This window comes from Nicrophorus vespilloides, unplaced genomic scaffold, assembly GCF_001412225.1.
Source record: "Nicrophorus vespilloides isolate i.1.1-1 unplaced genomic scaffold, Nicve_v1.0, whole genome shotgun sequence".
NCBI classification, from domain to species: Eukaryota; Metazoa; Arthropoda; class Insecta; order Coleoptera; family Silphidae; genus Nicrophorus; species Nicrophorus vespilloides.
This window is the reverse complement of record NW_017099733.1, coordinates 93,188-120,937: the sequence shown is the minus strand read 5'-3', so window position 1 is coordinate 120,937 and position 27,750 is coordinate 93,188. Positions and strand designations below refer to the sequence as shown.

Genomic DNA, 27,750 nt, shown 5'->3' with positions numbered 1-27,750 from the left:
TATTTATAAAATAAAAGTAAATAGTTCTGACAAGCATGTAACAGGTGTGGAAATGGAATGTAAATATTAAAAATGGTGTTGTGGTTCTGATGGTGTTTTGTCTTTTTTGTGTGTAGAAAAGTAGTAGTGAATCGAATTTTAACCATTGGTAAGTCTATTTCTTCTTTTTGCCCTTCTTGCCTTTCTTTCCTTTCTTCTTCTTGTCACCTCCGGCCACCCAGTTTTCGAAAATAGCCATGAACAGGTCTTCGCTAGCTGCATCAGCCAATGGAAACATGTACACTTTATTCTCCAGAATCCTTCTCCTCTCTGCCTCCAGCAGAGCCTCCTCCTGTCGTTTCCGAGCTAACTCCTCCTTGGTCATCTTCTTGGGTTTCTCTTTCTTCGCCTTCTTCCCTTTCTTGGATTTCTTATCCTTCTTTTTACGTTTCGGAGACTTTGATTTCTTCCTCTTCTCCTTCTTCCCTTTAGCCTTCTTCTCCTTTTTCACTGGGGAAGCTTTTGGCCTCTTGAAATCTTGCTTGATGATTTTTGGTGTGTGCCACTTCTCGTTTAATTTTTGTGTAATCAGATTTGGTGTTGACCGAAAAGCCAACTTGATTAGAGTGAAATGGAAGTTCTCATAAAAACTGCAATTGAAATTGAATATAAACATTTGACAAGACTGTGAGAAACTTAAATTACTATTCGAAGACAAAGTCAATTATAGCTTTCATCATCTTAAACATTAACTCAATGCTATCATCCTCTGGATCTTGCTCAGTTCCTGCAGTGGAATAACTCCTGATGGATTCTGTCTCTTCAGCAACCTCTTCCTCATGTTCTTTTAGAAACGAAGTCCAAGGTACCCAACCGACGCCAGGATTATCCATGTCCATTCCTCTTTGTTCCATCAGTTTGAAATAGGCCCATTCTTTAAGGACTTGTATATCGCTTTCGTGTTCACCCAAATCTTCAGAGTTTAATTCCAACTCGGTTTTAATCGAAGCCTTATGAGTCAAATAATCTATGATCATTTTCGATTCGGATTTATCGTGCACAGCTAGTGGTACTACTTCCAACTTGCTTTGCTCCAAATTTACACTCGATGGAGTCTTGTAATCTAAAGGATCCAATCTAAATGAATCCCAATACTCCCCCGAGCAAGACGAATCATCCACCCAGCTCTTCGGATATTTACATTGACACGTATCTATAAATCCAACGAATCCTTGGTAGCTAGACCTAAATCTGGGTGGTGTTATTGTGTCCGGTTTATAAAACGAGGTGCTGCTGAAATCGCGATCCAAATTATTATCAACTTGCTCCTCGTCGCTTATTTCCAACGTCTCAAAGTATTCATCGGAATGCGAATTAACTGAAAGTTTAATAGTAAATTTTAGTTTAAAGAAATTTACTTTTCCGAACCTACACAGATTGTTTAAAGGATTGTGCGTTTTCAAAGCTTTAATATGCTCTTGTATATTGAAGTTTGGCACGATTTTCAGATTGTTTTTGGTAAATGAAGACATTGTCGTCTCCGAACACGAAGAATCGTCGTCGGATTCGCTTTCATCATCTACATCTTCGACATCATTGAAGCATTCGTTCACCATTTCATGGATCATATCAGTTGTAGGAAAAGATTCGCAATGCTTTGAAATTTCCCCGTACATTCTCACGATTATGAGTTTGAAGATTTTCAGGAAGCCTTTTCGAGTAATGTTTAGGCTTTTATCTGTAATTGTAATTTTGAGGGATAATGAGTGAAAAAAAATACAATTTGTTTAATAACCGGCTATAATCTTGAAGATTTCGGTCACCCATTTGAGGATGATTTTCTGCTCGATGGATGTGAATTGGAAGATGTCTTGGGCTTTCCACATGCAGTCGGTGAGTATGTCGAGGAACCAGAACTGTATCAAATCGTATTCGTAGTTGTCGCATCCCAATCGTCTACCTAGATTTTCTATGGTGAACTTGATGCCCTCTTCTTGCACTTCAGGGATTTCATCTATTTGACCGACGTTTATCACCGGGATCTCCAAGTTCCGCTCGAAATCCATGTCGTAGGATGGAGTCGGCGGTGGGACTTTGCTTCTGCCCTTCTTGGGTTTTGTGTAGAAATAAATTGCTTCATCCCCCAAATATTTCACCTCTAATTCGGGGTTTTCGGGTTGCTGCACACCGGCGTCTGACATTTTTTTTTTCGTAAAAATCGTTTTGTCAATTTATTTACAGTAAAATAAAATAAAAGTAGATCAACGTTTTGGGTATAAATAAATTAATTTTTTGTTTGTACATATTGTATACAAAAGGATTCAGTCGTAGATTTTGTCCCAAGCCGGGTAGCAGTTCGAGTCGACGCTCCAGAACTTTTGCAGATCCTTGTAGACCTTCGGTTGCTTCTTGTTGTAGTTCATCGCTTCGCAGACCCTGCAATAATGGTAGGAGAGACTCTGGAAGTAGCCGTGCTCGTTGAGGACTTGGAAATGTTTGCGCCATCGGAAGAATCGCCTGAATTCGCTGGGCGTGTTGAACAAGTAATTCAAGTAAGTGGCCAAGTCTCGGGGAGTGGCGAAATCGTCCACGTTTATGAATGAATTGGGCGGAAGCAACGAAGTGTAGTTATCCTTCGGGGCACCCATGACAATGGGAATCGCGTTCTTCGCGTAGGCGTTCCACCACAGCTTCTCTGTTACATACTCGTCGCAATTGGAATTCTCGAACGACAGGTAAAACATGTATCTGTTGATGTCCGGACAATCCATCCTGAAGTGCCCCATACATCTGCAATTAGTTTATATTATATTAAGAGAATTAATCAAATCGATGATGTTGATTACTTTAGAGTTCCGCAAGCGCCGTACACGTCGACGGACATGTGATTCTGCAATTGCTTCACGTATTCCCATCTGTGATTCTTGGATCCGCAATTGGAACCCATTATTGCTACCAGCACGTCGTGCCTCTTCGAAAGGAACCACTTGTAGAGATCGAATTCTTTACTGGGATCCTCGTAAGGACGCAATATTGTCCGGCCGTAAGGAACCGGAATATCAGAATCCATTCTAAAAAAAATCAATTAATTCCTGACATAAACTTGATAATGTTGTGAGATTTACCTGTAGGTCATCGACCAATTGAAGATTCCGTTGTATTCGATGAATTTATTCTCTTTGGTGTGCAGGAATGTGTGAAAAGGGCTTTCGTCAGTCATGAAGGCCCATATTTGGTTGGGCGATCTCTTGTCGTTGGGTGGTAAATCTTTAGTACCAGTCGTTCGATGCAAGTGGATCAGAACTATATCGGCGTTAGCGAGTTGATCACCATCGTACGTCAAGATGCAATTTTTGACCGAACAGTATTCGAACGGATCATGGCTACAATTCTTCAATTAATATTTTATTACGTTAACTTGATTATCTGTAAATCTACTTTTCGCTCGAGTATCGTTTGATGTGTCTATCGTTTATCGTGGATCCGTACTTCCACACCAGGATTTTGAATTGCTTCGCTGTCTGTATCAACTCAGGAAGCTCCTCATCCAAGTACAATATTCTTCCTAGCTTTGATAAGCTTTGAATCTAAAATAGGAAAAACCAATGTTATTAGTAACGATTTCTAAAAATAGTTTGTTTTTTTCTTTTGAGCGCGGTGAATGTTGCATATTTGCATTAGGAATGTGCTTCGGAGGGCGTGGAAGCAATAATACCTTATCTTTGCTCAAGTTCCTCCAATTCGCAGCGTCGTAGTGGCCGTAATCAAAGTTCGGAGAGTCGTCTTCGTCGATGGAGATGACTTGATGGGAAGGCGGAACGGCCTGATTGTATATAGCCAAAAGCGTGGTGGTTGTTATCACGGTCAGGAGGAAGACGACTCCCGTTTTGGTCGTCCTTCGCGCTTTAATCATCACTTATATTCTTATAGAAACCATGTAGAAAACTTCATCTGAAACATGAACAAACATGATTGGAAAGTCGCCCAAATTGTATACAACATGATATTTAAAAAGTCGTTTAAACTGCTTTAGCCCGTACAAAACCAAAATCGACTTATTTTGTGTACGACCTTGGCACTTTTATCTTCAGACAGAAACTGCTTGGTATTAAAAACCGCAGGAGCAAAAGGAAACGATTCAAAAGAAAAAGCGTAATAACATTTAATATTTTCAAGATGATTTTTTTTCTTAAACCCGAATTGTTATGCAAATGCCTCGACTTATGTAATTCAGCGGCGTGGGCGACTTTTACCAGAACTTCATTCATTGTCCGGACTCGACCCAATTAATCAAAGAATCAAGACACACACACAACATTAACAAAATCAAGTTACGCAACGATGATTGTTCTTGATTCCGAGGCGTTTATTAATTATGATTTATGAGTTGAAATCGCGCAGCTAAAGGTGTAATTTAATTATTACGCATTCTGCTTTACGCTGGATGTTTTTTTTTTACCTTCTCTATAATATAAATAGGTCAAGATTTGTTACGCATTGGATTTTCGTGGATCGAACGACTTCGGATGATCTTCGGTAATCAATAATATGGAATGGCCGGCGACTAAAAATAACTATCTAAGTCGTAATTACTACAAGGAAAGCAAGCGATAAGAAAGCTTCAGCGGATCGCGAAAACATCATCAACTTTGTCTGTCTTTTCCACGACTCCTCCATTTCCATCTATTTCGATCGCATGCACAAGATAATCGTTATTTCGATATGTAACGCGCCAATTGAATGCAATTACTCTTTAAGATTCCGCATGCAAGAAAATAAATAAAACGTGTTTGCTTAATTGGAGAGGAAATTAAAAAATATGTTTCTTTTCTCCTCGAGCGTTGCTTAATTACTGTACGCGTTGTAATTAACATCTGTTTTAATTGCCGTTCAAAATAATCTATTCTTGCTAAATACATTTACTTATTTGTTTTTTTTTAAAGGTAACTTCTGTTAAGTTCAAATTAAGATTTCTTAAAGTTTGATAGATGAATTAATTGAATGATCTAATTCGATGACGAAATTGTTATTCATCAAATCTATTAAATGTTCTAGTTTGAGTAGAGTGTTGTTGTTTAAAAAAAAAACAGTGGAACAACAACAGAAAACATATGAGTTACGTTTAAAACAAATAGTTAAACGAAATATCTTTTGAACTGAAGAAAAGGTTATCGAACATTAAGTAATTTAACTTACTTTTCAATTTATATATACACACATGTATGCATTAAGCATTAAAGTCCTTAAATTCTAATCAACAATGTTTGTAGTAACTTTGTTGTTGTTGTTGTTGGGGCACTGAAAACATTGCACTGAAAATTGTAACTTTTATTAACTTGAAACTCATGGAAATGTACGTTTTTTTGTCATTGTCGTGGGTGTTTGCGGCGTTTGCGAGCGGACAACTGGCGGAGTTCGCGTAAAATGGATTGTTTTTATTTTCTTGCCGCAATCCGACGACTCCCACCAGCTGCAACAAAACAAAAAAAAATACGGAGGAAAATAAAAATCGCTCCGTCGATGATTTTTTTTTTGTTTTGCGACGAAAACGACGCGTTTCTCGTTTTTCCACGTACCGCACTTTGCACTTAGCCCATGTTACCTTTGTGTAAGAAGGCGAACCTCGTTCTATTAACTTATCGCACTACGACATGTATGTCACTGTTATTTTTTCAGTTTTACTTATTATGCAAGAACGTTTTCATCTCGAAGAATACGCAGTTCGAAAGTTTTACTTACAGTCAAATAAATTACTACATTACTAACGATGATCACGAGATCAAGAGATTTATTTACTTCTTGGATACACATATTTCTAATCTTGTTTACATTTGATAATTGTTAATGTGTCTGTCTCAGACGGTCATCGAACCGTCTTTTCCATTTACCCGAAATTTTCTTAAGATTTATGTTGTTAAGCAATCTTTGATCTACGATCACCAATCCAACTACCACTCGCAACGTATTCTGCTTAACTCTTCTCAACTGATCATTATAATTGACTTATTTTGAATATTAAGCTTCACTTAAGCATACTTTCGAAGCTGAGTCTTAACATTTAGCGTGTCTTTGATCTACGATCACCAATTCAACTACGACCCGCGACGCATTCTGCTTAACTCTTCTAAACTGATTATTATAATTGACTTATTTTGAATATTAAGCTTCATTTAAGCATACTTTCGAGGCTGAGTCTTAACATTTAACGTTACGTGCGTGTCTTTGATCTACGATCACCAATTCATTTACGACCCGCGCCGCATTCTGCTTAACTCTTCAAAACTGATTATTATAATTGACTTATTTTGAATATTAAGCTTCACTTAAGCATACTTTCGAGGCTGAGTCTTAACATTTAACGTTACGTGCGTGTCTTTGATCTACGATCACCAATTCAACTACGACCCGCAACGTATTCTGCTTAACTCTTCTAACTGATTATTATAATTGACTTATTTTGAATATTAAGCTTCACTTAAGCATACTTTCGAGGCTGAGTCTTAACATTTAACGTTACGTGCGTGTCTTTGATCTACGATCACCAATTCAACTAGACCCGCAACGTATTCTGCTTAACTCTTCTAAACTGATTATTATAATTGACTTATTTTGAATATTAAGCATACTTTCGAGGTTGTGTCTTAACATTTAACGTTATGTACGTGTAATATTATTGATCTATTTAATGCAGATCTGGATTACCTTGGTCCATTAATATATACTTTTTTGTTGTTGTCGATGGTTGTGACTGTGAATAGTTTATTATGCAAATCGCGAGTTAATTACTTATACGAAACTTATCTAATGAAAGGTATTGCATTATTTTTGAATTATAATCTCGTAATTTCATATAAATTAACATCTTCTTCAAGGTTCAAATTTGTTCTTCCAAATCACGATGAAAAGCACGAGATTTTTTTTTTAATTGAATCAAAGAAGAACCTTGATGTTTTAATGCATCTTACATTAATGCATTTGCTGTTACTTAACTAATTTTATACTTGATATTATACCTGATTTTTTTTTAATTAACTCTCTCAGTTACAGAAATCTGCATAAATGTTTTATAAAATTCGTAATGCAAAAAGTAATTTAAATTTATTTATAGCAACAATTAATCTTTTTTGTAAATTAATTTATTATTATTGTACTGGAACGGAAAAATATTTGTTTTACGTGATTAAGATTATTATTTTTTTTATCTTTGAAGTGTTAATAAATATATTAAGTATTGAAGTTAATTATAGAAATTGAACAAAAATAATAAATTTTGTAGAATTTTATTTGACTGTGCGTGAGTGTAAACTATAAATTATTCATTTAAGAATCATCATTTTTTTCTCTCTAAAACTTTCAAGTTTTTTTTTAATTGTCAATATAAGAAAGTTTGATTTACGCAAAATTTGAAGAAATCTTAAAATAAATCGTCGTGTCTTATTTTTTAATGGAATTTAATAAATTCGCTAGATGAATTATTGTAACTTGAAATGAATAATGTAGACTGTGACAAAACGAACTGTTGTAATGCAAATATTATGGATTTCGCAATATCTTTGTTTAAATGAAAGCAAAGCAATTCTATAGTCGAGGTAATTCGATATTCCGTCCAGGAAATGGTATTATTATTACTAGAAATTGCATTCATCGAAGATAATTTAAGAAACAGATGTAATTTATTTCAAGCCTAATCTACAAAATTATATAATTAACTTTATAAGTGTTCTTCAAAATTAACTCAAGGCACACTTAAAGTTTTACTTAAACACTTATTATGACTTTGTTAGAAAATAATTGAATCTTGAATCTATTAAAATTTTCATAGCACACCCAGATCATCTCACTGGTTGAAAATCACTGAGTTTAATAAACATAATTAAATAGTGATGATAGTTATAATTAAGTATGGTAAATTGCAATTATGAAAAATAAGTAAATTTGATGATATTTCATTATGTGGTGAGTTGAATTTCAAATTAAGAGATAAAACAAAATTTTAGAAGAAGAAAAATTATGTAATTATAAGAAATGATGATAATTTGTGATGCATTTTGTGCGAGTTGACAAACGGTCGTTAAATTTTAATAGTCGGTTTACAAACATGGACATTTTAGTTTAACGGATTGAATAACGCGAATTTCACTTTTCCTTCTCATCTTCTAGTACTCATTTTTTCGAGTCTACATACTTTTGCTACATCCAGTTTATTGCATGAAATGTGCGGCAATCGTGAGAAGCGCTTCTTCTCCCGTAAATCTTGCTTCTTTTTTTTTACATATATGTTATGAAATTCATCGCTGCTCGTTAATTATTCTTTTTGATTACGTGAATTTTTCGGTATTCCCGTGCTTAAAAATCGTTGCGATTATTTCGATCTTCTATTTCACGTCACGGTAAGAATTTGATAGTAAACTAATAAAATGAAAAGAAATGCTTCGGATTTGGGTTTGAGTCACGTTTTACAAGTTTTATATATATAGTTATCAGACTGATCCGTGTTTCTTTTACACGACGCGCTGTAAAACGCTTAATGGATTTGCGAAATCCGTCTCCGGTAATTGCAGAGATTGGAAGCAAACTTTGAAGAGATCCACGTGATGCAACGAGGAGGAAACTCGATGTGTGTATGTGTATGTGCATGAGTAATTGGTTGCGCTCGTTAAACAGCGGATTTCGAACAGGAGAAGATGATTGTGGAATTATAATCGCTTTTGGAACGCGTTTAACGCCCGAGCGCAAAGTAAATCATCCGATGCGATCGAACGGTATAGGTTTGCACCTTTGGGGATTTGGAAACGTAGAAAGGTTTTGCTAGATAACACCCGAAACCGGGCAGGAAATAAATCCAGAGCTAATCGTGAAGATGACAAATCAGATGTGCCAGACGTGACGTAACTAGGAAGAGAGATAGTATAAATCTTGTAGTCCTTTTTATTTTTTGTTGTTTTATGAGTGTGAAGATGTGCATGTAATGATGAACTATGGGATTTGGTAATGGTCTTTTGTCTCTTCTGATGATTGCGAAGACGCGCAACAGTGCAAAATGTTAATCTCGTTGCTGCTGCTGCTGCTGTTGTTCCTAATGAGCGTTTCGCGAGATGCAATCCGTTTGGAAATTTTCCAATGATTATTGAGTTACTTGCAGTTTTGCCGGGCGATTAACGTCGATCGCTAATTAATGTCGAGCGGTATAATGGAATTTGCATGTCGGATGAGCAAATAGTTTCTTGCGAAATCGACCAGTGAAAGTGTGTCAAAAAATTATTGTGCATCGACTCCGCATTATATCAAAAACAATGTAATTTGTTAAAATTTCATAACATGAAAGAAATGCATACAATTTTAAGTTCAATTTGCATCACCTTTCAATGAAAAATTGTTAATTAGTAAATTTTAGTGAAAAAACCGACTTTATTAGTAAGAAAAATGTAATTCTTAATTCACATCAACTTGTGACATTTCACTGAAGAATTGTTAATTATTAAATTTTTGTAAAAAAAAGTCACTTTTTTAGCAAGAAAAATGTATTTCGCGTTTCTTTTTGATATTTCAATGAAGAATTCTTAAATCTTTAGTAAAGAAAAGAATTGTTAAAAAGTTTTATTTGGTAAAAAAAAAATATTTTCAAAAAACGAAAAATGTATTTGATGACTATGTCACTTTATAATTTGATATTTCAAGGAAGAAATGTTAAATCGTGAATTTTGATAAAAGAAAAACATTTTTATAGCAAGAAATCTGTAATTCGCAGTACAATTCAATATTTTAACAAAGAATTGTTAAATAGTTGTACAAAACGAAAAATGTATTTGATTCATGACCAATTCGCTTTATAATTTGATATTTCAACAAAGAATTGTTAAATATTCACTTTTATAGCAAGAAAACTGTAATTCACAGTACAATTCAATATTTTAACAATGAAAAGTTAAAAATTGGTAAGTGGAAAAAAAAATATTATCACAAAATGAAAAATGTATTTGGTTCATAACGAATTTGCTTTAAAATTCTATATTTCAACAGAGAATTGTTAAATATTGAATTTTAGTATAAAAAAAATACTTTTATTAACAAGAAAACTTCAATTCGCAGTACAATTCAAGATTTTTAGAAAGAATTGTTAAAAATTGGTATTTGATAAAAAATATTTTCGCAAAACGAAAAATGTATTTGATTCATGACGAATTCGCTTTATAATTTAATATTTCAACAAAAAATTGTTAAATATTCAATTTTGATAAAAGAAAAACACTTTTATAACAAGAAAACTGTAATTCTCAGTATAATTCAACATTTTAACAAATAATTGTTAAATAGTTTTACAAAACGAAAAATGTATTTGATTCGCTTTATAATTTGATATTTCAACAAAAAATTGTTAAATATTCAATTTTGGTAAAAGAAAAACACTTTCATAACGAGAAAACTGTAATTCTCAGTACAATTCTACATTTTAACAAAGAATTGTTAAATAGTTTCACAAAACGAAAAATGTATTTGATTCATGACTATTTCGCTTTATAATTTGATATTTCAACAAAGAATTGTTAAATATTCAATTTTGATAAAAGAAAAACACTTTTATAACAAGAAAACTGTAATTCGCAGTACAATTCAACATTTTAACAAATAATTGTTAAAAATTGGTATTTGATAAAAAATATTTTCGCAAAACGAAAAATGTATTTGATTCATGACTAATTCGCTTTATAATTTGATATTTCAACAAAGAATTGTTAAATATTCAATTTTTGTATAAAAAAAATTATTAAAAATTGGTATTTGATAAAAAAAATATTATCACTAAACGAAAAATGTAATTGATTCACGATTAATTCTCTTTATAATTCGATGTTTCAATGAAGAATTATTAAATCGTGAATTTTGATAAAAGAAAAACACTTTTATAGGAAGAAATCTGTAATTTGCAGTACAATTCTCAAAACGAAAAATTCATATGATTCATGACTAATTCGCTTTATAATTCGATTTTTTAACGAAGAATTTTTAAATAATGAATTTTAGTATTAAAAAAACACTTTTATAGTAAGAAAACTGTAATTCGCAGTACAATTGAACATTTTAACAAAAAATTGTTAAAAATTGGTATTTGATAAAAAAAATATTTTCGCAAAACGAAAAATGTATTTGATTCATGACTAATTCGCTTTATAATTTGATATTTTAACAAAGAATTGTTAAATATCGATTTTTTGTATAAAAAAATACTTTTATAGCAAGAAAACTGTAATTCGCAGTATAATTCAACATTATAACAAAGAATTGTTAAAAATTGGTATTTGATAAAAAAATATTTTCACAAAACGAAAAACGTATTTGATTCTCGACTAATTCGCATTATAATTCGATTTTTTAATGAAGAATTATTAAATTGTGAATTTTGATAAAAGATAAATACTTTTATAGCAAGAAATCTGTAATTCGCAGTACAATTCAACATTTTAATAAAGAATTGTTAAAAATTGGTATTTGATAAAAAATATTTTCACAAAACGAAAAATGTATTTGATTCATGACTAATTCGCTTTATAATTCGATATTTCAACGAAGAATTGTTAAATTGTGAATTTTGGTAAAAGAAAAACACTTTTATAGCAAGAAATCTGTAATTCGCCGTACAATTCAACATCTTAACAAAGAATTGTTAAAAATTGGTATTTGATAAAAAATATTTTCACAAAACGAAAAATGTATTTGATTCATGACTAATTCGCTTTATAATTCAATATTTCAATGAAGAATTGTTAAATTGTGAATTTTGATCAAAGATAAACTCTTTTATAGCAAGAAATCTGTAATTCTCAGTGCAATTCTACATTTTAATAAATAATTGTTAAATAGTTTCACAAAACGAAAAATGTATTTAATTTAAGAGTAATTCGCTTTATAATTTGATACAAAGAATTGTTAAATATTGATTTTTTATATAAAAAAATTACTTTTATAACAAGAAAACTGTAATTCGCAGTACAATTCTACATTTTAACAAATAATTGTTAAATAGTTTTACAAAACGAAAAATGTATTTGATTCATGACTATTTCGTTTCATAATTTGATATTTCTACAAAGAATTGTGAAATATTGATTTTTTGTATAAAAAAAATTACTTTTATAACAAGAAAACTGTAATTCGCAGTACAATTCTACAATTTAACATATAATTGTTATATAATAATTTTAAGAAAGAATTATTAAAAATGGGTATTTGATAAAAAAATAGTATCACAAAACGAAAAATGTATTTGATTCACGATTAATTCGCTTTATAATTCGATGTTTCAATGAAGAATTGTTAAATCGTGAATTTTGGTAAAAGAAAAACACTTTTATAGCAAGAAATCTGTAATTCGCCGTATAATTCAACATTTTAATAAAAAATTGTTAAAAATTGGTATTTGATAAAAAATATCTTCACAAAACGAAAAATTTATTTGATTCATAACTAATTCACTTTATAATTTGATATTTTAACGAAAAACAGTTAAATATTAAATTTTAGTAAAAAAGAAACATTTCTTGTTAATTATTTCATCATATCTAATTCATGTTAAAATTTGAAAGAATTCGGTTCAAATCTTTTTCCTCCTCGATTCGCGTGTGTCTTCGAACTTCAATTCAGGTTGTCGGTACCCTCGTTATGTCTACGATTAAATAAACAAAACCGGCTAAAAAACCTATACTCACTCGTACACATCGGTAGTGGCAGCAGCAGCAGAAGGAGGAGGACGTTAAATAAAAAAAAATATATTAATAAGCGGCCTTCAACCCTCGTTTCGCTGGATGGTAACTCGTTCAATTATTTATTTTCAGAGCTCGCTGATGAATTATTATTATTGTACCACTCGGGACCGAAAACGTAATACAATTACGAGAGGAAAATCGATTTTTGTTAGCTTTCTACATGAATATTCAACAAACAAAAGATAAACAAATGTTATTGTTTTTAATCGCGTTGGTATTTCTAGTTTGGTATTTCTGTTGCACTAAATATTCGAAACGTTTTAACGAATATTTAATAAGTAGGAAAGTTACGTGAAAACTAATGCATTTTTTACTATAAAAACTGCATTGAAATATCATTTAAAAGAAACTAGATTAACTTTATGAAAGGAAATTCGTTTCAATTACAATTTCATTAATTCTAAACGAACGAAAATGAATTCAATATTGCATAGAAAATTTGAAATTTAAATTTACTATGTTGTTACACATTTTGAGCTTGAGTAAACAATAACAATTAAAACTTATAAGTGAAGAAATATATAATTTTAAAAAAAAATGAAAAATTATGTCTCATTGTTTCAGTCAGAAACTACTAAATCATAATTTCGAAATACTTAAAAGATTTGCTACAGGATAAATGAATGAGCAATTTATATAAATATAATATATCCGTTCACTTAACTAGGCCATACGTTCGAACATATATAAAGTAAAAAAATATATATAAAAGCTTTATTGCGCAATAAACTCTGTATGCGTTGTATTTATGCCATCAATTAACTGAGTATATTTATAGATAATTGTGATTAAAGTGCGTTAGCAATGTAAATATTATCATTATTGTTGCCGCTTTAATAATATTTATAGTTTCAACAAAAAGAAATATAAAGCGCAATAATGTGTGACTGTGAAAATCGGAAATTAGTAGTAATTTTTTCGAGTAATTCGAGTAAAAAAAGAAATTATTTAATGGTACCATGATGTAAATATTAAAATTATTGTCGTTGTTACAAAAGAGATACATTCATAATATTTATGGTTTTACAAAGCGAATTTGGGCAAGAAAAAGTGTACTAATAAATCGGAAATTGCGTCAGTGTATAACAATTAGTAGTTATGAAATAATAGATTTGTTGTAAGTATAAAAAAATAGGAGTAATTTGATGTTACTTAAGATATAAATATTGTTATAAAAGAGATACATTAATAATATTTATAGATTTATGAAGCAAATATTGAAGTTACTGAAACAGAAGTTACAAAAGTATTTGATCTTTTTGAAGATGTAAGCAAAAAGTGAAATTTTTTGTACTAAATATTATTGTTACGGATGAGACAGTTTTAATAATATTTACAATTTTACAAAGCGAATTTAGGCAAGAAAAAGTGTACTAATAAATCGGAAATTGCATCATTGTATAACAATTAGTAGTTAGGAAATAATAGATTTGTTGTAAGTATAAAAAAAATAGGAGTAATTTAATGTTATTGGAAATATAAATTTTGTTATAAAAGAGATACATTAATAATATTTGTAGATTTATGAAGCAAATATTGAAGTTATTGAAACAGAAGTTACAAAAATATTTGATCTTTTCGAAGATGTAAGCAAAAAAGTGAATCTTGGTACTAAATATTATTGTTATAGATGAGACAGTTCTATTAATATTTACAGTTTTACAAAGCGAATTTAGGCAAGAAAAAGTGTACTAATAAATCGGAAATTGCGTCAATGTATTCAAATTAGTAGTTAGGAAATAATAGATTTGTTGTAAGTATAAAAAAATAGAAGAAATTTGATGTTACTTAAGATATAAATATTGTTATAAAAGAGATACATTAATAATATTTATAGATTTTTGAAGTAAATATTGAAATTACTAAAACAGAAGTTACAAAAGTATTTGATCTTTTCGAAGATGTAAGCAAAAAAGTGAATCTTGGTACTAAATATTATTGTTATAGATGAGACAGTTCTATTAATATTTACAGTTTTACAAAGCGAATTTAGGCAAGAAAAAGTGTACTAATAAATCGGAAATTGCATCATTGTATAACAATTAGTAGTTAGGAAATAATAGATTTGTTGAAAGTATAAAAAAAAATAGGAGTAATTTAATGTTATTGGAAATATAAATTTTGTTATAAAAGTGATAAATTAATAATATTTGTAGATTTATGAAGCAAATATTGAAGTTACTGAAACAGAAGTTACAAAAGTATTTGATCTTTTCGAAGATGCAAGCAAAAAGTGAAACTTTTGGTACTAAATATTATTGTTACAGATGAGACAGTTTTAATAATATTTATAGTTTTACAAAGTGTTAATATGAATACGATTCTAGAAATGTGAAATTGTAAAAAAAATATGAAGAATTTTATGTCAGTGTAAACTGTAGTTTTATGATGTGGATATAGAGGCTATACTCTAAATACCATATAAACTATAAAATGATTTATAGACTGTTAATTATGTAAACGTTAGTGTTTATTTGCGTTAAGTGTAATTAAATGTTTACACGTTTATTATTCCAGTTATAAAATAATTAATATTATGTCTTTTTACAATTAAATTTATTAATTAAGCAACCTATTACCCGCACTATGCGAGGTACTTAAAATTTAATAAATGCTGAAATGAGGAAATTTCATAGACAATTTTAAACATTTTCATTACAATTTCATTAATCCTAAAAGAAAATTAAATTAACTTTATTAATTGATAAATCATAAAAAAAAATCAAAAATGCTGTTATAAAACGATTCATATTGTGACTTTTTACAAATAGATTTATTAATTTTGAATAAAACAACACCTCGCATAGTGTGGCTTCGATTAGTCCGGATTTACTACAGACAGGTTTGAAATGTTCAAAACAATCTTAATTTTAATTTCAACAATTTAAAGATTTTTTTGTGCGATTTATTTTTGTATGTGATTGATCGGGTTTCAAACAGTCCGGGATATTGGCTGAACATATTATCCGCACTATGCGAAGTACTTAAAATTTAATAAATGCTGAAATGAGGAAACTTCATAGAAAATTTTATTAATTGATAAATCATAAAAAAATATTAAAATTGCTGTTATAAAACGATTAATATTATGACTTTTTATAAATAGATTTATTAATTAAGGATACAGCAACACCTCGCATAGTGCGGCTTCAATTAGTCCGGATTTACTATAGTTCCATATTCTCAAAACAATTTAAAGATAAAGAGTACACAAAATTATTATTTACAGACGTGTTTCTTTTTGTGCGGATTATTTTTGTATGTAATTGATCTGGTTTGAAACAGTCCGGGAAATTGGTTGAACAATTGCGTTTATTTTAATTATAAATTGAACTTTCGAGTAAAGATGATTGTTTCATTCGAAAGCTTAATGGAAATAATGTTGATGATGGACTTGCATTGTGCGTACGTACCACAACAAACGGTTCAATTAACCGAAGTCTTTAAGGGCCATTGTTAGCATCCAAGGCCACAATTTCCAATTTTCTTCACTTCACGTCGAGCGGAGGTTGTGGCCGGTGCCCAATCGTCCGTAGCCGTGTGGAGAAGACGTGAAGAGGAGAGGAGAAGACGGTAACAAGGATGGACGTTATGCAAATGGGGATGGTCCGAGAAGGAAGGCAGGTAATTGTTTGTTTACAGTGCGGCTTTTGTATGGCTCGGAATGTCGGCCCTCTCTCGTGCGCCCAACAGATCCGTAGAGATTAGAAGAAAAGGAAGAGAGAGATGAGGAGAATCTCGTTAGCATGACTTACGGCCCCAGTGGCGGCTCCCATAGCCGCTTTTTTCACTCTACACTTACACTCTTCTTCAAGCATCAGAAGAAAAAAAAGTGTTTAGTATAAATATAATAGAAGCTAAAAATAACCGCAAATTGCATAATCGGGCAATTAAGACGTGTACGAACATAACTGGAGAGGAAAATAAATGAATAAGAAAGAACAACAATATAACAAGAGAAGCGGAGGTCGCTCATTATTAGCAAGGAATTAACAGCTCAAGGATGTGGCCTTGACGGAATGCAACCGGAAAACCTTAAAATTTCTCATTTCATTTGAATCTTTCGAAATTTGCGTTATCGAGTTTCCTGCAATTTCTGTTTTGTTACGTTCCACTGATTACGTCTGTATCATTCAACATTGCAAATGCTGATGACCAGCAAATAACAGTAATCAGTCAGCAAGAAATAATACACAATTTAATCATGTAAAATTAGAATTTTAGATTTACTTGTATTCATATAAATTGTAAACGAAAGAAAAACTTATTTCTTTTTAATTGAAATGATCATAATAACAATTTGCTTTCTGTTAAGTTCAGGATTGTTGAAAGAAATTGTGTTTATTAAAAGTTACACTAAGTTTTAACACGATTAAATCTTTTGTGTAAAGATATAAAGTACAAAGCAATAAAAAATAACAAGCATGTTAGAGTAACGCTAAGAAAGGTATGATTTAGATTAGAAATTGTACATGTTGTTGGACAAGGACGAAATAGGATTTCTATCTTCTGGTTTATTAAAGTATTGTCCTTTTGGTCCTAAATATTTGTTAATAATGTTCAACAAATGTGACTTTTTGGTCTTTATAAATGAATTTGTATTGGTTTTTAATACGTAATTCAAACTTTCTCCAAACTACAATTCAATCTTTCTTCAAAAGTTTACTGAGAATGAGTGAGCTTTACAAATGTTTAGTGGTTGCGATTCATGGAAGGTTCTCGTCGTGAAAATCGTATTCATTACTTTTTTCGTTTTTCCTCTCCTCTTTTGGAGGGATGACTATGAAGAACGATAGAAGGAAGGGCCGTAAAATCGTGTACGAAGTACCTGCAGTTTATTTGGTTAACAGTAAATTCGGGGAAGTCTTCGGGTGCGCCACTGTGTTTGAGACCAGATGGACCAAAGGAGCGTGCAGCAGTGGGATAGAAAAGGAAACACCCTCGGGTTTTGTTCTGTGTATGTGTGAGAGCCTTTGGTACCCGACGAAATCCCAGTTACCACAGTCGACAACCTACGATAACAACGTACAAGTGGTCTCTCCGCATCTCCGAAGAGACCCAAAAAAAAAAGGAAAAGAAAACTTTCCACGTTCGTCGTTCATTTTTTCCCGTCTCGCGTCTCCGCACAGTGATTACGTTCAGTTTTAATTTATTTATTTCGTTCGCATTCTTGTCGACGTTCGAATGCCGCGATCTTAATTATAGATTAGTGATGAAAGTGATTCACGTCCGTGGAGAAGTAATTGTTTAAATGTCGCTGCTAGCATCAATCGTAAGTTCGCATCAACATTGGATTTTCTTTTCAACCCTTCAAAGTTACGAATCGTTTTAGTCCAACAAAAATCTTTCAATTTAGAATTGATTATTATTAGATTGTCTAACAATTGATTTTTTTTTCTATTATATAAAGAAACTGTGTATTAGTATTAGTTTATACTAATTCTAAATAAATTTACATGATTTACATTTGAAATTTTAATATTTCACTATAATCAATCCAAAATTTACAAGATTTACAACGTTATTCGAATAATGCAATAAAACTTCTTCTAAACATTTGAAACCTACGTTGATTCATTGTTTTTGGTATGAATTAAGCACCTACTACTATTTTATTTAGTAAACATCTGCGAATCTAATGATTCATTCATTTTTTAGATAGTCTACATACAAAATTGTGTAATTGCAAAAAAAAAAAACAGAAAGTTTTCTTTTGTATTAGTCATGGATAATAACATTTAAAAATAAATATGTTCATTTTACCTAAAATATCTACATTTATTATTAAATGACCATCGACCAAGAGGTTCTTCACCTGTGAAAGTCTGTAGTATTTAAGATTGATTTTCTTTAATTTGTTTATGAAAATATTGCGTTTATGTAATTATAATGTTGTTAAAAGCAGCAGGCGGTCGTTAACTGGTTGATTTTTTAGGTCAAATCTGTGGAGAAGATTCCAGTTTTCTATTAATTAATGAATTACAAAAAAAAGAGAGCACGCATTGAATTTGTATTGATGAATGTAACGACGTCTTTGATTGCGTCCGCTCGCAAACATAAATAAGTTTGTTTGTGAACAGTTGTTTGTGCATTTAGTGTGGGTGGGATACGAAATGATTAATGCATTAAGAAAGTCCGAACGGTATTCGAGACGGTGGGCGGAAAATGCCGCCACGCATTGTAGAGAAGGTCTCTAACCGGAACTACTCCGAAAATGCCATTTCCGGGATGCAAATATCTCTATTGTCGTCAGTTGCGTAACTGTGTGTATGTTTTCTATTATGGTTTTTATTGGTTTAAAGTGTGAATAGAACCGTTATAATATTTGTGAAACGCGTTTTCATGTGGTAATTGGTTAATAATCTGTGAAAACGATGAGCAAACTTGGCCTCCTCTCTCTGCGAGAGCGAATCGCTTGGTGCTACTAGTTTAAGCTGCTGCAATGCTCAAGAAAAGTGCATTATAATAAGAATCTAACTGCGATGACCCAATTTAAGTAATTCTTTTCTTCTCTTTTGCAGAGCTCCTAGACATGTTGAGTTACCCTCATGTCTCGCCAATTTGCACCGGCGCAACGCCCGCGCGTTCCGTCAACCTCAGATAATCCTTACTTGGTAAATAGAAACTGTTTTCATTTATTAATTTGAACATCTTTCTTGATGTCACTTCCTCTTCCGCAATACTTAATTGTTTCATTTACGTGTAGGGTACGACGAGCAGCTTACCACTGGGTCACTCCTACGTGAAGCCGAAAGAGGTGAACTACCATTTGAAATGCACCGGGTCGATTCGCGGAGCACCTTGTCCTCTGGAGCAGGACGCCTGCTTCACGGATGAAGCGTTCACGGAGCACAGTTACTACGATTTCTACGATGATCACGGTTACCAGACGAGCCCGAACAGGGCCAAGGAGGATTCTAGTTATTCCGACGACGATTCGGGATCCACGAAATTGCCCTGCTACGATTACGATAACTACTCGAGCAGTAGGAGACACTCGAGGAACAATTACTCGGAGCGGAGTATCGGAAGGCCGATTCCGCAGATCGTTAAGAAGGATTCCAGGAGAGTCTACCCCAACGACAATGAGCACATACAAAGGTGATTCGGTTCATTCGATTGAGTAAAAAGTATACTCAATTTAAGTTCTGTAATTTTAGGTGCGTTGAAGCCGTGCCTCAGATCATCCCAGCCAGGGGTCAGATCTCCAGGACTTCGGATAGACCTTCGAGCTCACACAGCTCCGGAGTTCCGAGCGCCATGGTTCATGGATGCGGAGGCAAATGCCAGACCTTTGAAAGTGTCTGTTATTACTTCCTTCAGGTAAACATCATAAAAAACATATTCATTAAGACTTTACATATACCATTTTGACAAACTCCATAACAACCATAGCTTGTGTTGTCATGGACACTAAACACATTACTTGACTTAAGTATTAAACATAATCGAATTAACGTCAAATCGAATTGCTACGATTCTTTCACAAAACATAAAAATAAGTTAATTAATATTTTTTACAATTATTGATGAATAATACGAGTTGTATATATAAATCAGATAAGTTATAGAAAGTTACTAAAGTAACAAAGTCAAAACTCTATTTGTAACATACGTAATACATGCACACAAAAAAATATGTCTAAAAATAAATGTTAAGGTCATATGTGAGTGAAGAAGATTTGGTGCACTTTCATTCATTCCACTAAACATCAAGGACGAACTTAGATATATATTTTTTTTTCTAAATCAACTACTTTTGTGTTATAAACATATAACAGCAACAACATAAATGTTATCTTTCAAAAATGATCTATGTATAAAGCAATTGTCCTAATCTAATTCTCAAGAAAGTAATGTTACATAAAACTTTGGCGGTGATGACTCACTCGCCACTTACCAAGCAAACCCATTCATTTATTTATGCTTTAACAAGCACAATATTTTTTATTTAAACAATTTTAGAACATCTTGCATTAAAGATGATGAACATTGCGTTACCACAAAAAGTGTAATATTTACATTTTCACGATTATTGTGTAAACATTTGTGCAATTGCTGATTACAAATTCAAATATTCATTTTAGCACGTTCGCCGCACTTACGTCTATATATAAATATTGTTGCAAGTCGACGCAGTTTGAAAACAAGTTTGTTATAGTTAATTGAATTTTATGGAGGAATTCCCGTTTTGATCATTACATGATTTTACTTCTGCAACTTTCAAATCACATTCATTTTTATACTTAATGAGAGAATATACAAGTTATCACTTAAATTTTATCGTTCCCTTTTTGCTAATTCTATTATTCAACTGCAACTTATAACTCGCATTCATTTTTCGTTTATCAAAAGAATTCGAAAGAAATACCCGTAATAACATTATGATTATATAAGATTTTAGTTAATACTTACTTCAGTTATAGTTAATTTATCCGTTTTTTACAAAACAGTTTTATCGAGAATTCCCATTTTGGTAATTCCATGATTCAACTTCTTAGACTTTCAATTCATATTCAATTATGTTGGATGAATATGTGTGAAATTTAACCATTTTACATATCATGGTTGGGAAAAAGTGAGATTAACTGTGGTTGTTTTTGGTAATTTGCAGGTAGCATTCGCTATGGGTATTTTAATTGGAATATCCTTGGGAGTAGCAGGATGGGTGTTGCGTAAATCTGCGGCGAGAAATCTGCAAGTCCTGCTGTACATTGGTGCGATGCTCTCCATCGTCTGCGCTCTTCTGTTGAGCATCCAGTGCAGCGCTCGGAATTCCGCAAGATTACGACAGAAATCGCTGAGGAACGCGAAACGCGCCCCCATCCCCATGGAGTTCATACCAATCAGGGCGCCGGTCCCGGTGCACCATCAGCAACCCCTAGTAGACAATAGCACACTGCAAAGGTATAAAACCAATAACACCTAAAACTTTTATAAAAAGATTTGTAATCGTTCACATCTTTTGCAGAGGAATTCCGGTGACTTTGGTCCAGATGCCCACGAGGCCGTTGCCCGAATTGCATTTACAAAGATCGACCATTGAGAGGCATCAGCATGTTGTTGATCAGCAAGGAGTGCCGTGGTGGAGACGCAAGGACCTCCACTGACGTTATTTATTGATTATTATTAAACCTGTAATAAAACTGTACATAGGGTATAAACGTATACATATATAAGGACGAAGACTGATTATGGAAAATGAAGAGTAATAATGGGAAGCAGAAGCGTATGAACGGAACCGGCTTCCGGAACGTCCACATTTGGAGACGATCACTTTCGTCCGTTCTCTAGTCTAGTGTACATTGCGGATTAATTCATTCTGTAAATACTCAATCAATCAATTGACTGTAATTGCAGCATTGCAATTGTTGAGAGGAAATTAAACAAAACGAAAAATGTATTTTTTTTAACAAATAAAAACGCACGTGAAGAAAGTATAATTAGTGTTGTTTCTATTATTTAAATTTCGGTCACGATCCTGCTGTTATGCAAGCGTGTGTATAATAAATATGAACGGAGCGAGCGGAGAATGTTAAGTCGATTGGAGCGGAACTGTTGTTATCAATGGGATGCAAAAATTAGCACGTTTCTTTTTAAAAATTTCAATTTATTCAAAAATCGTGCTCGAAATGATGCACATTAACGTGATTTTAAACGCTCGTTAATATTTAACCAATAAAGATATCAACATTAATGTTGATGCTATAAAGATACTTTTTTTTATAGAGGAGACCTTACATAGGGATCACGGGTGGAGTCGTGGTACTGTGGGATTCTTACCGCACTAAAAACTCTCCTCTTCTTCGTCAGCATACAGGACATGTAACATATTACTACTCTGCGATGCTGATTGTCAGGCCATCTGCCAGCCTCCGCTCGTCTTCTTCTTTACTCAGTAGTACCTCTATTATGTATGCTATAAGAGCGTCATTCTACTTGCGTGTTAACATCTAGTTGACAACTATTTCAATTTTATAACTTTAATAGTGCTAAACATCATTTAATTTCTGAAACAATTTCTTAAAATCCTGCTTTGGAAGTTGATACAGAAGATATGCAACCATTGAACTAATTCAAGAAGCTCAGATTGTTAATACTTAAGTGAAAGTTAACCGAAAAAATAACTAATTTCAATGTTAACTATTAGTAAAATTATACATAAAGGACTTTAAATAAGGACTATAGGTAATTAGATTTAAAATATTTATTTCCTATGGAGTCATACATTAATCAAAAATAATATATATCATATATATAAAAAGAAACAAACATAAAATAACATTATACTTCAGCATTTATGTTTTGAAGAACGCTCGTGTAACCTATTTAAGTACATAATTTATAATAATAATAACATAATAATACAAGTTAATATATATATATAATCTCAATGCGTAGGGAATGTGGTGTGGAGAATCGCGAGATTCACGAATGATCAGTCAACAAAAAAAATTAATTAAATCAGTTTTTTTTTCGTTTGAAATAAACGCGTCAAATTTGATTACAAGCTTCTCTTGTTAGTAATTACGTCCCTAAAAAAATATATTCATATATGTTTATAGATATATCTTTAGCTTCCCTGATATAATACTATATAAATTATCAAATAAATGTCTTTTTTTATCCCCCAAATATATCATATCAATATTTATGTATAATAATCATTTCATAGATTCAATGAACAAGTTTCATAAATCACAACATTAATTCTCGTAGAACTGTAATTAAATTACTAGAAATCTGGTTTCAACGAACCGTAACAACATCTCTCTACTAATACTTATCCTCTTTTTTTTTTCTTCAACTTCTTCTTCATCATTTAAAGCCATACATTTAAAACCTATAGATTATTTTAAAGAATCGCGGAATTGCGATTTGTCATTATCGGGAATGTAGTAAGTGGTGTTTCTTATCCTAAGCGACGGTTTTGTTGTTTTTTTTTTGTTATTGTTGTTATGATAACCCAACGTTGTTTATAACAAGCGCTTGAAATAGAAGACGCGTTGTTTGGCAAGTCATCACTCCAATTAAGTCTCTTCGTGGACGTGAGGATTCAGTGGACGAAGAACTATGCGAGGATCGGTCTCAACCATGCGGTCAGTATCCTCTATCCTGTAGGATTTATATGATTTTTAATTGGTTTTCTTATTAGATTTGATTGCGCTTATTTACGTGACATCCTTGTTTTCTTGGGGCATCAACTTGCTCTGCTCTGAGTCCTCGCTTCGCGGTTGATAGGCCACCTCGGAGATGGGGCCGTACTGCGCGGAGACAAGCAGATCCGTCGATGGATTCACCGTCAGGGCTTGGGCCCCGCTCGTGTCCATGTGGTCCTTGTTAGTCCTGAAGCACAACTTACGCGTGACACGTAAGTACAACACTTCAAAAACATAGTTTGTATTAATTTACTATATACGCATTTTACTGTAATAACTCACCGAATAACACGAATGCGAATATAATACCAAATACCCCAGTGCATATGAAGATTGTATAGAAAGAGTCATCTGCTTCCTCTTTCGAGTATCCTATTGCACCATGGATCAGCAGTGTGACCCTGTGTGATTTCAATTGAGATTTTAATTAATTCAATTATTCAAAAGTGAAATTTGTTTTTTTTTCATTACCCAATTGCGAAACAGGCTATGCCAGATGTCAAGTGGACCATGGGCATGACCCGTGTCAGCATGCAAGGCCTCCTCGCTGCATGTGACAGGTAACTGATGGGTCTCTCTGCCCAACGATCTGAAGCCCCATTGCTTGCCTCGTATGTCACAGTGGTGGGCTGATAGACAGGCCCGCTTGCTGGCATCTTGATGGAATAATAATACTGCCTGCAACAATCGGAAGCATATTAGAAAAGGTCACACCTGACAGAAAAACAAAAGGCTTTTAGCTGAACGCAGCTAATGAGCAGTAAAAGTTTTATTGTCTTTGCAAAGTAAGGTTAGAATTGACGCTTCCAAGGCCAGCTTGTTTCACCACCGCTCGATCACGCTTAATAATTTCGGCCACATGCGATGAAAACTCCCCGTTTGCTCTAATTCCAATTTGAGAATGGATACAAACCCGTTGTCCTTTCCTTTGTCCGCTTATTTTACTAATTCGATGCTAATGAGAAATCCAAAGAAAACTCTCGCACACTGTTACTTCTCTTCTTTTTTTTTCTCTCTTACTTGTTTGTTGTTATTGATTTGTTTTCTTGTGGGAATGCGACTGGCACTTTCTTTCACTTGCTTCGCACTGGCTCGTTTGATTCCAATATTGAATTCGTACCTGGAGATGGTCTTTCCGTTCGATGCATCTACCAGTTGCTATCGTGTGCTGCCTCGACCAGCGACGACCTTCTTCCGTTTCTTGACTGATTCGTCCGCGCCAACACGCAGCAGACCTTCCACAAAAGGTAGTCCGCTTCCTGACTGGTCATTCCGACATGGGCGTAGCGCGTGGGCGCACGATAGGGCACTTTTTCAAACATTTGTATGCATCTAATCGTCTTTGCAACTTGGAAAATGTTACAATTTTATACTTGAGTGTTTCTATCATTTGTAAACATAATTTGAGTACTATTCTAAATCTTCAATAAAGTAACTTTAAAACTTAGTTTTTACTTTAGAAAACTTTGGTAGAATTGAAGATTTATCACTTTCATATTCCATGTACTTAGTGAAATGTTTCTGTAATGCAGATTTTCTTACTATGGTTCTTACTACTTCTAGAATATCTCATAATACAAGAGTTATTATCTTCTGAACAATTTACTATTATAATTGCTCTATATATTAGAGACTGTTCTTTGATCTTAGCTTAATAAGAATAAATATGATAGATTTGTATGCATCTAATCGTCTCTGCAACTTGGAAAATGTTTCAATTTTATACTTGATTATTTCAATCATTTGTAAACATAATTTGAGTATTATTCTAAATCTTCAATAAAGAAACTTTAATACTCCGTTTTTACTTTAGAAAACTTTGGTAGAATTGAAGATTTATCACTTTCATATTTCATGTACCTATTGAATGTTTCTGTAATGCAGATTATCTTCCTATAGTTCCTATTTCTCGAATATCTCTTAATCCAAGAGTTATTATCTTCTGAACAATTTACTATTATAATTGCTCTATGTATTTGAGACTGTTCTTTGATCTTAGCTTAATAAGAATAACTATGATACATTTGTATGCATTTAATCGTCTCTACACTTTGAAAAATGTTTCAATTTTATACTTGATTGTTTCAATCATTTTTAAACATAATTTGAGTACTATTCTAAATCTTCAATAAAGAAACTTTAAAACTTAGTTTCTACTTTAGAAAACTTTTGTAGAATCGGAGATTTATCACTTTCATATTCCATGTTATTATTGAAATGTTTCGGTAATGCAGATTATCTTACTATAGTTCCTATTTCTCGAATATCTCTTAATCCAAGAGTTATTATCTTCTGAATAATTTACTATTATAATTGCTCTATGTATTTGAGACTGTTCTTTAATCTTAGCTTAATAAGAATAAATATGATAGATTTGTATGCACCTAATCGTCTCTACACTTTGAAAAATGTTTCAATTTTATACTTGATTCTTTCAATCATTTGTAAACATAATTTGAGTATTATTCTAAATCTTGAATAAAGAAACTTTAAAACTTAGTTTTTACTTTAGAAAACTTTGATAGAATTGAAGATTTATCACTTTCATATTCCATGTACTTATTGAAATATTTCTGTAATGCAGATTATCTTACTTCTTGAATATCTCATAATACAAGAGTTATTATCTTCTGAACAATTTACTATTATAATTGCTCTATATATTAGAGACTGTTCTTTGATCTTAGCTTAATAAGAATAAATATGATAGATTTGTATGCATCTAATCGTCTCTACACTTTGAAAAATGTTTCAATTTTATACTTGATCATTTATAAACATAATTTGAGTACTATTCTAAATCTTCAATAAAGAAACTTTAAAACTTAGTTTTTACTTTAGAAAACTTTAATAGAATTGAAGATTTATTACTTTCATATTCCATGTACTTATTGAAATATTTCTGTAATGCAGATTATCTTACTTCTTGAATATCTCATAATACAAGAGTTATTATCTTCTGAACAATTTACTATTATAATTGCTCTATATATTAGAGACTGTTCTTTGATCTTAGCTTAATAAGAATAAATATGATAGATTTGTATGCAGCTAATCGTCTCTGCAACTTGGAAAATGTTTCAATTTTATACTTGATTGTTTCAATCATTTGTAAACATAATTTGAGTATTATTCTAAATCTTGAATAAAGTAACTTTAAAACTTAGTTTTTACTTTAGAAAACTTTGATAGAATTGAAGATTTATCACTTTCATATTCCATGTACCTATTGAAATGTTTCTGTAATGCAGATTTTCTTACTATGGTTCTTACTACTTCTCGATTATCTCATAATATATACTGAGACTCTACACATCTTACCATGTGCTAAACAAGAGTAATTATCTTCTGAACAATTTACTATTATAATTGCTCTATGTATTTGAGACTGTCTTAATCCTAATCGTCTCTAAAATTTGGAAAATGTTTTAATTTTATACTTGAATGTTTCAATCATTTTTAAACATAATTTAAGTTCTATTCTAAATCTTCATTAAAAAAATTAAAACTTAGTTTTTAGTTCCGAAAACTTTAGTAAATATTGTACATTTATTATTTTCATATCCCATGTACTTAATTCAGTAATGCAGATTTTCTTAGAGATTTGAGACTGTACTTTGATCATAGCTCAATAAGGATAACTATGTAATAAAGTATAAATATGATCGAGTATACTCGAATTATTTAATTTTATTTGTCAATTTTGAAACAATAATAACTGTTACATCAATCATAGCAACGTTATCGCGTCTTTAGAAACCACAAGGCGTCCGTAACAACGTTCACAATATCCTTAGTAACTGGAAGGCATTCATAGATAACTGTTATAATCTTTGTAGAAAACATTCACA

General features: G+C 32.0%; 4 protein-coding genes across 12 annotated transcripts; 1 reads left to right on the top strand and 3 right to left on the bottom strand.

Moving 5' to 3' along the window:
- Window positions 1–31: 31 nt before the first annotated feature.
- LOC108565455 lies at window positions 32–22,168 on the top strand. 4 transcript variants are annotated; one of them, XM_017924931.1, is made up of 6 exons: window positions 32–148; window positions 19,262–19,354; window positions 19,447–19,841; window positions 19,901–20,063; window positions 21,355–21,647; window positions 21,712–22,168. In XM_017924931.1, the coding sequence occupies exons 2-6, from the start codon at window positions 19,289–19,291 to the stop codon at window positions 21,848–21,850; spliced, it is 1,056 nt and encodes a 351-aa protein (XP_017780420.1). In that variant the 5' UTR covers window positions 32–148; window positions 19,262–19,288; the 3' UTR covers window positions 21,851–22,168. The 4 variants fall into 4 exon arrangements, with proteins under 4 accessions (XP_017780420.1, XP_017780424.1, XP_017780421.1 ...); XM_017924935.1 differs by lacking the exon at window positions 32–148 and adding an exon at window positions 16,011–16,360; XM_017924932.1 differs by lacking the exon at window positions 32–148 and adding an exon at window positions 16,012–16,364.
- LOC108565453 lies at window positions 155–1,684 on the bottom strand. Of its 2 annotated transcripts, XM_017924927.1 has the most exons (3): window positions 1,412–1,684; window positions 685–1,357; window positions 155–629 (listed from the first exon to the last, which is right to left on the bottom strand). In XM_017924927.1, exons 1-3 carry the CDS (start codon window positions 1,653–1,655, stop codon window positions 155–157), a joined length of 1,392 nt encoding a protein of 463 aa, XP_017780416.1. In that variant the 5' UTR covers window positions 1,656–1,684. The 2 variants fall into 2 exon arrangements, with proteins under 2 accessions (XP_017780416.1, XP_017780415.1); XM_017924926.1 differs by having other exon boundaries at window positions 685–1,684.
- Window positions 1,762–19,508, bottom strand: LOC108565454 (galactoside 3(4)-L-fucosyltransferase-like). Of its 3 annotated transcripts, none has more exons than XM_017924930.1 (6): window positions 19,466–19,508; window positions 3,695–3,930; window positions 3,418–3,566; window positions 3,105–3,362; window positions 2,826–3,050; window positions 1,762–2,769 (listed from the first exon to the last, which is right to left on the bottom strand). In XM_017924930.1, the coding sequence occupies exons 2-6, from the start codon at window positions 3,890–3,892 to the stop codon at window positions 2,301–2,303; spliced, it is 1,299 nt and encodes a 432-aa protein (XP_017780419.1). In that variant the 5' UTR covers window positions 3,893–3,930; window positions 19,466–19,508; the 3' UTR covers window positions 1,762–2,300. The 3 variants fall into 3 exon arrangements, with proteins under 3 accessions (XP_017780419.1, XP_017780417.1, XP_017780418.1); XM_017924928.1 differs by lacking the exon at window positions 19,466–19,508 and adding an exon at window positions 5,176–5,407; XM_017924929.1 differs by lacking the exon at window positions 19,466–19,508 and adding an exon at window positions 4,439–4,654.
- Window positions 22,169–22,982: 814 nt separating the features above from the next.
- Window positions 22,983–25,187, bottom strand: LOC108565442. Of its 3 annotated transcripts, none has more exons than XM_017924900.1 (5): window positions 24,920–25,186; window positions 24,371–24,577; window positions 24,182–24,300; window positions 23,916–24,123; window positions 22,983–23,855 (listed from the first exon to the last, which is right to left on the bottom strand). In XM_017924900.1, the coding sequence occupies exons 2-5, from the start codon at window positions 24,553–24,555 to the stop codon at window positions 23,771–23,773; spliced, it is 597 nt and encodes a 198-aa protein (XP_017780389.1). In that variant the 5' UTR covers window positions 24,556–24,577; window positions 24,920–25,186; the 3' UTR covers window positions 22,983–23,770. The 3 variants fall into 3 exon arrangements, with proteins under 3 accessions (XP_017780389.1, XP_017780388.1, XP_017780390.1); XM_017924899.1 differs by having other exon boundaries at window positions 23,765–23,855; window positions 24,813–25,187; XM_017924901.1 differs by having other exon boundaries at window positions 23,765–23,855; window positions 25,020–25,187.
- Between the last annotated feature and the right edge of the window lie 2,563 nt (window positions 25,188–27,750).